The sequence below is a fragment of the Equus caballus genome, chromosome 23 (assembly GCF_041296265.1).
Source record: "Equus caballus isolate H_3958 breed thoroughbred chromosome 23, TB-T2T, whole genome shotgun sequence".
NCBI lineage: Eukaryota > Metazoa > Chordata > Mammalia > Perissodactyla > Equidae > Equus > Equus caballus.
Genome location: NC_091706.1, coordinates 16,013,974 through 16,026,736, shown reverse-complemented (window position 1 = coordinate 16,026,736; position 12,763 = coordinate 16,013,974). Strand labels below are relative to the sequence as shown.

Genomic DNA, 12,763 nt, shown 5'->3' with positions numbered 1-12,763 from the left:
CAAGTTTTTGGAAAATTTTGGAAATAGCCATTATACACTCGAACTTGATCATAATAAAATTTCTTATAAATCTTTGATTTTTACCTAATGTTGTAGTGGTCCTTAATTTTATTTATTATGGATTATATTATAAAGTGTATATATTCATATCCTTGATTTGAACTGCTTTTCTAACTTAAGGGAATATAATTTTGTTTAAACTTCTGAAAAATTAGTATCTGGTGGAATAATCTGTTTCACATTTCATTTATTGAATCAAACGCAAGTAAATTACAAGCCTGCATGTTCTTCATTTTTTAGAATAATTTTGTATAATGCGTACGTTTTAAAATTTTTTCTGTATTTATTTACTTTCTTTTGTCATTAATAGGAAAATAAAATATTTACTTAATAGTTTTAGGTGAAATGTGTCCTGATCTATAGTAAAAACGGTTTAATGGGCATTCATTTGATTTACACAGCTATATGTGTGTATATAATTGTAATTATATATATGTATAATTATCAGGAAATCTTTTGAAAAGTTGTAAAATGCATATCATTGTAGGAAATAAGACAAATTTTTCAATATTGTATGGCAATAGTAAAGGGAAAGTTAGTCATTTGTAATGCTCGTTTCTTGTAAGATCTACTCTATCAACTATCTAATTGGATAATCTTGTTTAAAAAAAAAATCTTTTAAAGGATTATAAAAAATATCTCTTTGTTAGTACCAATACTTGTGTCTGTCAGGCTGTGTCATTTAGACGTCTGCCATTAACCAGGATTTCCTTTCCTTTAAGGTATCTCTCTGAATTCCTTTATGCATGGTTGATGTCGACATTAAGTCGTGCTGATGGCTCTCAAATGGCAGAGGAAAGGATAATGGAAGAACAGCAGAAAGGCCGGAGCAGTAAAAAAACAAAGAAAAAGAAGAAAGGTGCTGTGGATTATTTTTGTTTAATTTAAAAATGGATTAATTTAATTTAATTAATCGTGGATTATTTTTAAATTTAATCGTAGTGCACTTTAATTTCTACAGATAAGTAGATGGAGAGCTACCTGTGCATTGTAATGGGTGAATTAGTCATATTTTAATTCTCGCCCGTCTTCTCTTTAGAAAGTATAACGTGGAAACTGAATCCAGTATTAGTGATATGAGTCTTTTTGGTTCCTTTTCTTGCTTTTCTTTTTCTTCTTTGCTATTCCATGTATCAGAGGACCTTAGGGCAAGAAGTAGCTACATGGAGCAAGATAGGTTAAGGAACAAGACAGCAGGAGACCTTTGATCTTCTTTGGACAGGAGGCAGGTGGATCTGGAGTTGTGCTTCTAGTTGGCACAGAAAGATGCTCACAGAGCGCCTCGGCCCACCACCCAAGGCCGGAGGAGAAAGAAATGTTTCAAAGGGACTGCCTATCAATCACTCGGGGAAGGGTACAGATTTCCTATCACTACAAAATATTACTTTGTATTTCCTTCAGATTTCAACAGTTTGGGTGAGTCATTAAATGACAGGGTTTATGGGTTTCCTATATAAGAAGTTGTTGCGGTGTGGTGAATTCAGAAGTTAAAATACTTAATACTAAAATTTTATGGTATTGGCTGTTTGGGAAACATAATTATTGTTTAGCTTTTCAGTTATATTTTATTATTTGTAGATTTTGTCCATAAAATTTAGCCTGTAGGAACAAACTATTTGAAATTTTAAGAAAGATCTTTTTAAATTGGATTTTCTCCTGCAGTAATTCAGGAGGAGGGAGAAAAGAGTATGGGTGATTTTCTTTGTAATTACAGTTCGCCCATTGAGCCGAGAGATCACAATGAGCCAGGCATATCAGAACATGTGTGCTGGAATGTTTAAAGTAAGTTGTTGAAAATGAAGTTCGTTCTGCTTTTTAACTGTTACTATTATATATTTTAATTAAAGTGTACTCTTTTTGTGATTCTTTCCGGGTTCTAATTTCACCTTTGTTTTTACTAACCATTTGCTTGAAAATTACTTTTTTTCTGAGTCTAGTTGTTTTTATTAATTTATTTAACAAATACTTGAACCCTTGTGTGGATCTTTTATGGAGTACATTACAGGATACCAATTCTAATCAGATTTGATCGTCTCAAGTGCCTAGTTAATGACAGGCTAGGTGACATAGGTGTGACACAGGTTAATAAGAGAAGTGAGAGTTTACTTGTGACCCATGATCAGGAGAGGTTTCTTGGAAGCATTGGGGTTTGGCGTTTTTAGGAGTCTATTAGGAAGAGGGCGGGCGCCACAGTGAATGGCTTAAGCAAGAGCAGGCACTTTCTGGAGACACTGAGTGCTCACTCTTGAGTCGCACAGGCATTTCAAGAAATGGCTTGAGGCGCCTTATGTTAAAATAGGTAAAACAGAACATGGATTTCTGTTTGGAAAACAGTACCTATGCTTTTCTTAGAAAAATTATATGCTAGTTGTTTCTTCAGAAGCTTTTACTTGAAGGTTTCAAAGCTCTTGTAAAAGCACGAGGCATGGAAGAATGATGTGCGTGTAGTATAATGTCCCTGGGAAAAATAGTAATATGTTAAACACTAGAACTTGAAATTTTTTTGTATAAAAGATGGCATATATGGGGCCGGCCCCGTGTCCAAGTGGTTAAGTTCGAGTGCTCTGCTGCAGGCGGCCCAGTATTTTGTCAGTTTGAATCCTGGGCGTGGACATGGCACCACTCATCAAGCCACGCTGAGGTGGCGTCCCACATGCCACAACTAGAAGGACCCACAACTAAGAATATATAACTATGTACCGGGGGGCTTTGGGGAGAAGAAGGAAAACAATAAAATCTTAAAAAAAAAAAACCCAAAATGATGGCACATAACATAAAAGTGAATACTAAAGCCAGTTTTTCTCTTCCTATTTCTAATATCTGAGCTTTAAGTTGTTTTAGCTCTGTGTAAATAGTTGATTGTTTTCTATTCTGTATTAATGAGGATGTTACTTTTGCATATTGATAGATCTTTTTTCCTCATCGTTTTCCTTTAGACCATGGTAGCATTTGACATGGATGGCAAAGTACGAAAACCCAAGTTTGAGCTTGATAGTGAACAAGTTCGATATGAGCACAGGTTTGCTCCATTCAACAGTGTAATGACACCACCGCCAGTGCACTATCTACAGTTCAAGGTGAACTAGAGTTAAAAGTCATTGCAAAATAGTCTTAGAGCTTCTGAGAGGTGTGCCGTGTGTACCTAGCCATTTTGTTAAAGTAGTCAAGTCAGACTCACTGGACCAGACGAACAGGTGATGATAAAATAGCAATTTTAAATAGTGTGAAAATTATTTGGCTTTTTTGGATGCAGTCATCACATTAACTGTTATTTAAGTATGAGAATAATATGACGTAGCATACAAAGGTTAAGAATTGACTCTTACATAGGAAAAAATAGGGACATATGCTGAGTGTTTACAGACTTCAGTGTCTGTATATGGATGGATAGTGAGTGTAGAATTCTTTAATTAAAAAAGGTATTTTAGAGTTTTTTTCCATGTTAACCATGTTTTGGATAATAGTATTTCTGAACCCTTTTTAGGAAATGTCTGACCTCAATAAATACAGCCCTCCTCCTCAGTCTCCAGAACTGTATGTGGCAGCTAGTAAGCACTTTCAGCAGGCAAAAATGATACTGGAAAACATCCCAAACCCGGACCACGAGGTAAAACTGCAGTCACGGCATTTCCAGAGGAAGAGCTTGGCAAGACGCGCATGTCCTACTGCTGGATGACAGTTTAATTATAAAAATGAACTAAAAGGAAATAAAAATAGTATTCATAAGTGAAACCTGTCATGTTTCTGCCAAAGATTTCAAATGGCTTTGTTCATCTAGCTTTGTCAGACTTAAAATATTTGATGAAAGAAGTAACATAAATACTTCTTGGTGTAAATTCAGAAATCAATACAAAGAGAAATTAAGACTTAGAACCATATAATGAGTAGGAAGAATAAAAAAGGATGCAGATTGGGCCACACTTCAGAAATGTTAACATTTAAAATTTTTTATTTTAGTCTATAGTTTACTAGATTAAAATATAATTATATAAATCTTAAATCTGAAAGACCTGGTCAATTTGCACAGGAAGTAACAACCACCTTATTCCACTTGACCATTTAAAATAAAGGCTATTGTTTTTGAAGACTATTTTGAAATATCATTCTACAGAGCTTAGAACTTGCAAAATATTAATATTCAGGCTTTTGTTATTTTCACAATTTGCTATATACCTAATTGTATTGAAATGCATTTATTCTGTACATGAGAGTTACCTGTAACACAGAGACCATTTTGGGGGAGTCTATCTTGGTACAACCTCCATGGAAGAGTGGGTTAGCAATATTTGTCAAAAATCACAGATGCTTCGTTCGGCCCAGCAGCTCTCCTTCTTAGGATTTATCTAATGGATATATGTGTCCAGGTGGAAGTGAGGAGAGTGATGAATGTACAAGAGTATTCATTGCAGCAGAATTTCTAATAGCAAAAAAAATGAAGAAACTTTAGTATCCATCAACAGGAGACTGTTAAATAAATTATGATACACCATACAATAGAATACTACCCAGCCTTAAAAAGGACAAGGAAGGTTTATGTACTGTAATGGAATGTTCTTTAGGATAGAAGTTGTTTAATAAGCAAGGTACTAAACAGTGTGTATAGTCTGCTGCCATTTCAATTGGAGAAGGTGAGTATTTATTATAACATCTCCGGAAAGATATATAAGAATTAATAACAGTGTTTGCTTCTTGGGAGGGGAGCTGAGTGCCTTGTGGAACAGCTGTAGGAGACTATTTTAACCATATATAATCATGTAATAAAATAAAAGGGCAGAAGTCTAAAAATTAGAGGAAGATATGTATAATAAATAGCATATTTCTTTTAGGGGACTTCATTCATTTATTCAGCAAATATTTGTTGAGTGCCTAGTATCCATCCAGCGCTGTGGTAGGTTCCAGCAGTGGGAAAAAAATCCTTGCCCTCCTAGGGGCAGGGGATGGTGATGGGTTGCAGACAGTAAGTAAGTAAACAAATAAATAATAGCCTATCGGAGGATCATAAGTACTCTGAAGGAAAATCAAGCTACGAATGTGGATAGTGAATGCTCCAGGAGGTAGGCAGGTGGAGGGGATTAGGCATTTTTAAATAAAGCGGCCTTTGAGCAAATCCTGGAAGAGAGAAGCAGCAAGTCATGTGGCCATTCCAGGATGGAGCCTTGCAGGCAGAGGGATCCACATGTGTGAAGGTGCCAGGCAGGGGTGTGCCTGGAGTTTTTGAAGAACAGCCAAGGACTGACTGGTGTGCTGGAATGGGGTGCACAAGAGCGTGAGCTTGTTGGAGGGTTTTGAGAAGGGGAAAGACCCCATCTGATTTAAGTTCTAAAGGATCCTTCTGACCTCTCTGCTAGAAATATACTGTGGTGGGGCCAAGGGTGGAAGCAGGGGACTGTCAGTTAGTAGGCCATAGCAGTAACCCAGGTGAGAGATGGTGACAGTGGAGGGGGTCAGAAGGGATTGCATTCTCTATGTATTTTAAGGTCAAGCCAACAGGATTGATTGGTGGATTGGATGTGGGGTAAGAGGAGTGAAAGATGACTTCAAGGTTTTTGGCCTGAGCACCTGAATGGATTGAGTCATGTGAGGAACACTACAGGTGGACCAGGAGCAGCTGGGGAGGCAGGGCTGGGAAGGTCAAGAGCTCAGGTTTGGACATGCCTCTTGGATGCCCAAAAGGAGCTGTCGTCTAGCAGGTGGATGTGTGATCTGGAACTGAGGAGGAGCAGTTCCTGAACTTGTCTGTGTTTCTAGAGAGAGGTGAACAAGAAGGCAGCAGTGGGAACCTTTTTTCTTCAGGTTACCCATTACTCCCTCTGAAAAGAAATGCAATATTCCATTCCATTGTTTTTCATGTGTTCAAGTGAAGCCTTTTAGACAAGTGGTAGTCACAAGTAATAACAGTTAACACTTAAAGGACACTTACTACCTGACAAGTGTGGTTCTCAGCTCATAGTATATCTTAACTCATTTAATCCTCACAAAAAATCTTCGTGGGATAGGTAAACTTATCCACATTTTTACAGATGAAGAAACTGAGGAACAGAGAGGTTAGAGAACTTCCAGAGGTTTCTTAGTTAGTAAGTGGCAGAGCTGGAGTTTGAAAATGTGCAGCCTAACTCCAGAGTCCATGCCCCAGACACGTGCTGCCTGCTGTTCCCTTGCTTTAATGAAAGCAGGATTCAGCAGCCCTTCGTGTTTCCGAGTGCATGAAAACAGAGTTCTGTGTTACTGAAAGAAGTATGATGTTTGTTGATGTTTTTATTTTTAAATTGCCTTTATTTAATAAAATATCAACACTTCTGTTGTGCAAAGTTCCTATTAGTATCTATAATATAAAGACATTTTGATTATGAATTTTATGTTTTGATAGCTTCATGTTGCTCATTGTTTAGGTCAACAGAATTTTAAAGGTTGCCAAACCCAACTTTGTGGTTATGAAGTTATTGGCGGGAGGACACAAAAAGGAATCTAAGGTAAGTACAGTGTAGGGAAAATAATCGTATTAAATTGTTGTAAAACTCCCCCCCCCAACAAAATGCATAAATATTATTACAAAGGAAGTTAAACATTCATAAAAATCATACTAAAAGAGGTTCAGTGGCAGAAAATAAACTAGAGCTTGCCATTTTGCCTTGAAACTTAGAGATTTTGTTGACTTAAAATTTCTAAAGTCTACCCTTCCATTCCGTGTGTAAATTACTGAATAACTTGGAGTAAAAAAGACAATGTGTAAAGACAAATTTATGGGAGAGCTATTTAAAAAGTCATCTGCCTTTAGGAAAGTGAATGCTTCAGTGATTAAAGACTTGTTTTTAATGGTTCAGGAGATGGAAGATCTCTAAGCTCCCTTCGTAACGTTATGTCATCAGTGCTGTATCAGCATTCGGTGCAGAAGTTCGGCGTTCTGTTAAGAGGCCAACCGCTGAGGCCTTTTTGGGGATGTTTGCCCATTATACATACCTCTCTTGTCTCCTCCCATTGCTTTTCTGTTACTTTCTTATCTCCTGCTCTGCTTGACCAGTGCCTTTCTTTTCATTGCTCCATACTATCAGTGACCTTGGAACTAATAAATCTCCTGTAATTTAAATCCATTTTCCTTTGTTAACTGTTCTCTGAAGATAGAAAACAGCTAGTCAGCATGTTTTCTAATGGCCTCCATAAACCCAGGAATAAACTGATCATTTTTTTCCTTCCACCTTAGTTCCTAACTTTTTTGTCACTAAACCAATTTTTTAGAATCTCTTTTGTGCTGCCTTCTGAAAACCCCAGAAACTCTAAAATTAAAATAGTCTTTTGTTCATTGTCTGAATATTTTAATACATTAATTGACTTTCTGGTTTTCTTTACAGGTTCCTCCTGAATTTGATTTCTCTGCTCACAAATATTTTCCTGTTGTTAAACTTGTTTGAGAGAGACTGAAAAAGTGACCGTAGAGGGGCAGAGTCTCCTTTCAGAGTCTGCTCTTAGAGAATCCACCCGTCAGTCTCACCACATACCGTGAAGTGAAGTGGACTTCTCTGATGACCCATTATAAGGAATACTTTTAATTTGACAGCCTTATATGACGTGAATGAAAACTGCTGTTTTAAAGTGGTTTATTATGTTCCATGGGTGAAACTGGTCGTCTTGAATGCATTGATGAACGTTATGGTTTTATTACAGATTTAATCATAAATCATTTTTTATGAATGATTGAGTGAAAATAGTGTTTGTAAAGGTTAATAAATTTCTTGACAAAAAAGATTAAAAACAGTATTACTTTGTTGATACATGTTAAGAACTGAAGGTGTTTACTCTTAACATTTGAGTAGTTCAAACACGAATTAGCCTTCTTTAACACTTGTATGGTAGTTTGGCAAAATACATTTCAAAGAGATTTTTGGGGGGACCTCTAAAACTACATAGGGAGACTGAATTACATGGGGATTGTGATTTTATGTGTTGTGATATCTTAAATTATATGAGTGTAGATGTTTTTAAAAAACATCCTTTAACTGTTACTTTTGGTACTTTTAAAAGATTACACATCATGTTTGCTAGTGACATTCAAAAGGTACGAATGTGTAGATTGTTAATTTTAGGGCTAGGTTTAAATTTGGCGGACTCCTTTTGTTTACTACTTCATATTCAGTTTAACCCATGAAACGCTTTCAGATGGGGTCTTCCCAGTCTCCTCTGGGTTTGGAAATTGACCTAAGTCCACCTGTACCTGCAAGGACCCAGTGCCAGAGGCCCCACCTGTCCTTTGCTGCTCATTCCTCTTCCTGTCTCTGCTCTTCTGTCTCTGGCTGCCGTGGCAGCTGTCCAAGCCTCTGGGGCCTTCCCTTTTGTCTTCCGTAGGGGCAAGACCATTAGCAGAATGGCGTAGACTGGCTTAAACTGACTTTTCCCTAAGACTAGCAGCAGTTTTGTATCTGGTCTATGGTACAAAGGGTCCTGAGCTTCAAATATCTTACCTCTGATTTGACACCTCTTTTGCAAAAGTGATATTGAAACTTTATTTCTGGAAATATTTTAAAGCAGGTAACCTGACAGAATCTTGCCTGCTGTAGCAGAGCCAACTGTCGAGTAGGAACTTTCCCAACCCCTCTCTTCTCAGCTAACGAAGTAGACTGGCTCCTCTCTTTCCCAAGAGTGGTAACTTCTGTCATCCAGAAACAGCCATTACGCATCCTGAAATTTCAGAACCCACAAGTCGTGAAAGAAAAAAAAGTAGCCTGTACAATAGGAACTTAAAGTATGAGGAGATAAAAGTATACCTTTTGCTATCTATTTAATTTGAGAAGGAAAACAGCACTGTTTCTGGCTGGTAATTTCTGAAAGCTTTAAACAAAAAAGGCAAAGAAATGGTAGGAAATAGGCAATAGAAGAAAGAAAGAATCAAAAGAAAAAGCAGAGAGGATAACGGAGCAGCAAGATTTGGTCAACAGCCGAGAGCCTAAGTCAAGTTGGAAGAGGAACATGGATCAGTGCAGCGAGGGCCCCGCTCGGCGACGGCGCACGGCCAGTTAAGGGGGTGCTCCGGCGTTCTTAACCCACACGTCTGATTGCTCAGCTAGTGTACGTGAGAGCAGCTGAGCAGCCGTTCTGCCTAATTATAGAGCATCTAGGCTACTTTTTAGGACTAGGTCTTCTTGAGAGCAAAGTGTGTCCCTAAGTTAGTCCATTATCCACTGAAAAACAAAAGATTTGTTAGTGTATGTTAATGACAGAATCCTGTATTTTCGTTTCTGTAGCTTTAGTATTTTTTTAACAGTAGGTTTCTAATCAGAAAAGTAGAAAGTTGCCCTTTTTTAAAACTTTACTACTTTTGAGAACTCTTGTCATTCAAGGTAATAAGAAACGACGTGGGAAATAAGACCTCCCTCCTCACAGAGTACAACCTTGTGAAGAGTGCTGACAAGCAAGCAGGTAGTTATAATGCACTCGGGAAAATACAGTATGCTGGTCTAGGAGAATCACCTCACATAAAGATTCACAGAGACAGCATCTCTGAACTTCAAAGGCTAATGAAGAGGTATTGGCGGGTAAAGGGGTCCTAGGCAGAGAAACAGGACGTGCGCAGGCCTGGAGGTGAGGTGGTGGCTGGCTGATGAAAGTGTAGAGCAGAACAAGGGATTGGAGACAAGACTGAGAGGCGGGGGAGACCAGTCCTCCAGAACCTAGGAAGCCAGTTAATGAATTTGGACTCTAGTCTGATGCTGGTGGATACTGAAAGAGGTTTAATGCAGGGAAATGACAAATCAGATCTGCTTGCCCAAGACGACTGGTTCCAAAGGGTGCCAGACTGGAGGCAGGGAATCTGGTTGGGAGGAAATGGTGTTCTTAATTAAGGTAGTGGCAGAGGGAGTGAGGAAAGTGGATGGAATCAAAAGATGTAAGAGGTACGAGACTGGGTAAATGGGTGAGTTTGTGGGAATCAGGGGTGATGATTCATTGGTTTTATGGCTGTGGCAGCTAGATGGATATGGTGCCATTTGCTTACATAAGCAAAACAGCGTAGGTTTAGGGATAAAGGTTGCTTTAGACGTTGAGATGTCTTTGGGACATCCTAGTGAAGATGGCAAGTAGTGTGGTCTGGAGCTGAAAGGTGCATTCATGGGTGGAGATGAACTGAGGTCTGAGTGGCTGCAGAGAAGTAAATTAAAGCCTTGTATGGGGGCTGCAATTGCTCAGGGATCATGTAGAAGAATGGCCTGAGATCCCAAGGAACACAGGATAGCCAAGTTCCAAGAGTGGGCCAGAGAATGGGGAGGCAGCAGATAGGCGATGAGACAGGCCAAGAGAAGTGAGCACTTAAAAATCATGCCATGCCACCCTTGGGCAAGTTTCTGTCTGTTTCACTGTTTTGCTTTCACAAGACTGACTACTCTAGCTAAGACATTATTTTAATCGTTGGTCAAAGAACACCAGAGACGAGAGTTCCTTTCTGGCTACCTCTGGGCACTGGAAAAGCCTGCAAAGGAGACTTAGCAGGAAAATAAACAGAATGCAGGGCACATCCAGCTAAAAGGCCAGTAAAATAAGGACCAAGACGGGCCCATTAGATTAGATTGGGCAAATAAAGATTGCTGCTAACAATGGTGAAGGCCCTTTCTGGAGGAGATGAGGCAGGAGTGGAAAAGTAAGTTGAGGTGTAGGGAGTGGGGTGAAGTAATGGAGACAGCTTGGGTGTGAAGAAGTGACTTCCCCACATTCATATTTGCCCCACTCTGTTCTTGGAGGAGCTGGCGTGATCATAAAGAAAGATCCACTGTTCTCTGGTCAGTGACACAGTCCTCACCCAGGAATGCCCGATTTGGCCCACTTCATTTCCACCGTCTCCCCTGGGCTTCTCAAGCTGTACCTGCGTTCCCTCCCCTGACTGCTAAGCCTCTTCTGGCCAATTTCTCCTCATCCTTCAGCTGAAACGTCACATCTCGGGCCAGGCCCCTTTTAGTTGTAATTTAAATAGTGTTTCTATCCTCCCAACTGGATTATAAACCTGCGAAAAGGGACTTCACCTTTCCGGGACCTGCTCAATGGGACGCGGATTTTTTAAGATGTAGAAGACATCCTGATGGCAACGAGCTACCCTAGGGAACACTGAATAGAAAAGGTAGAAGACCACAAGGGCCGGCAGGAAGGCTGCCTTGGCTGGGAGAGAACACAGGCCAGCTCGCAGTGCAGAGGCATTCGGAGGTGGCAAGTTGGGGTCTGGTGGCCCTTCCCCTAAACGGTTTCCTTCACCTGGTAAAACTGGTTGATTTCTGTTTATTTGCCCATCAACTTAAGCACAAGTTGGCATATCAAGTACCTCCAAATCCAAAGATCGTAGGGAACCAGAGCTGGTTGCTTTTGCAGTAAGAAATAATAATAAACTTTGGATGACTAAATATTTTCATCATCCCACAGCTGCCAAAGGTGTTTTAAAAATTTGCTTGTGAAGTGTTGAAAGGACCTGTCAGATTGCAGCTGTCCACCTGTGCATTCATTCACACTGTGGGCCTCTGCTAACACTGCTTTCCATTTTAGAAGAATGTCAGCTTTCGGAGGATCTTTTCTACGCAACAACTCTGAATTTCTACATTACTGCAAAGGTAAAAATGCAGCACCTGCCACCTTGTGTTCAGATTCAAACTTAGCCAAGCTTAAAGGAAAGTGGTGCTTTGTTGTGATCACAGGTCATCTGTTGACTTCTAGAATAACTTCTGAATGAGCCCATCTCTAAAAACCAGAGCAAGGAGATTGTTATACCAAGATTATCCTTTATAGGAAACGTCTGGCAGTTGCAGACTGCTGGTTAAGGTCACAGAACTTCTCTTTTAAATGATACTCAGATGTTAAAATGTTGATAACGCAGCAGCTTTTTTGGACAGTGAGGTAAAACATTTAGGTGAACATTTAAGTTCCGAATAAAGGCAGACATGATATATCAGCCTGGGGGTTCCATTACTGAGATTTTACTACAGGTTTGAAAGAAATTAATAAAAAGCAAGCTAACATCAGGAACTCTTCCACAAAGACACTGGCTTGCCTCTAAGGCTAAGTTGGTTTTCATCCGAATTTTCATGTCATTAACATTCATTCTAAAAAGGCATTTGGTCATCTAAATCTCTATAAAGGTTCTCAAAGGCAAAACTTCAGTTATACGGGAAATCAGAGTGTCTGGGACCACCTCTCTGATCCATCTGAATCATTCATTTGGACTTAACCGTCAAATATTTACCAAGCACCCATCGCAGTATTAGAATCTTTGCAGGCGTACAAAGTGTGTAAGCAAGGTATGGTCTGTCACTCAAATCAGGACAGTTATTCTACTGTAGAACCGGCTAGGGCCTTGGTTTATAAAAAAGCTCATTATCTGAAGTTTATATGTCGTTTAAAGATGACAATATTTCAAGTCATTTACCTTTCCCAGAGATGTGTTTCCCTGGCACACCAACAAGGACAGAAGCATTTAGTTTGGGGTTCAGGTGCAGAGGAACATATCTACTTAGAGTACTCCTTCGGTGCATACATTACCGGAACTTTACAAACCAATTTTTAAGAGACAGTGGCTTACTACGCTTGAAGAAAGTGTTGCCTCCGAGCTGAGAAATAGCACACAAACATACAAATATTGAAATACACAATTATCATAAGCTTATTTGCCCAACTTTCTGACACTAATGAACATTTTCAAAGTCTTAAGCTAACCACGTGAACAAAAATTGTTAATATAACC

At 39.2% G+C, this 12,763-nt stretch overlaps 1 protein-coding gene across 4 annotated transcripts in view; it reads left to right on the top strand.

Moving 5' to 3' along the window:
• NAA35 (N-alpha-acetyltransferase 35, NatC auxiliary subunit) overlaps positions 1 to 7,810 on the top strand; it is a 96,756-nt gene extending 88,946 nt beyond the window's left edge. For all 4 annotated transcript variants that reach the window (XM_023627119.2, XM_023627118.2, XM_023627121.2 and 1 more), the window contains exons 18-23: positions 783 to 919; positions 1,775 to 1,842; positions 2,997 to 3,137; positions 3,545 to 3,667; positions 6,450 to 6,530; positions 7,407 to 7,810. In XM_023627119.2, the coding sequence (XP_023482887.1) occupies positions 783 to 919; positions 1,775 to 1,842; positions 2,997 to 3,137; positions 3,545 to 3,667; positions 6,450 to 6,530; positions 7,407 to 7,466 (610 nt within the window). In that variant the 3' untranslated portion in view covers positions 7,467 to 7,810. The remainder of the gene's footprint in view (positions 1 to 782; positions 920 to 1,774; positions 1,843 to 2,996; positions 3,138 to 3,544; positions 3,668 to 6,449; positions 6,531 to 7,406) is intronic.
• The last annotated feature ends 4,953 nt before the right edge of the window (positions 7,811 to 12,763 follow it).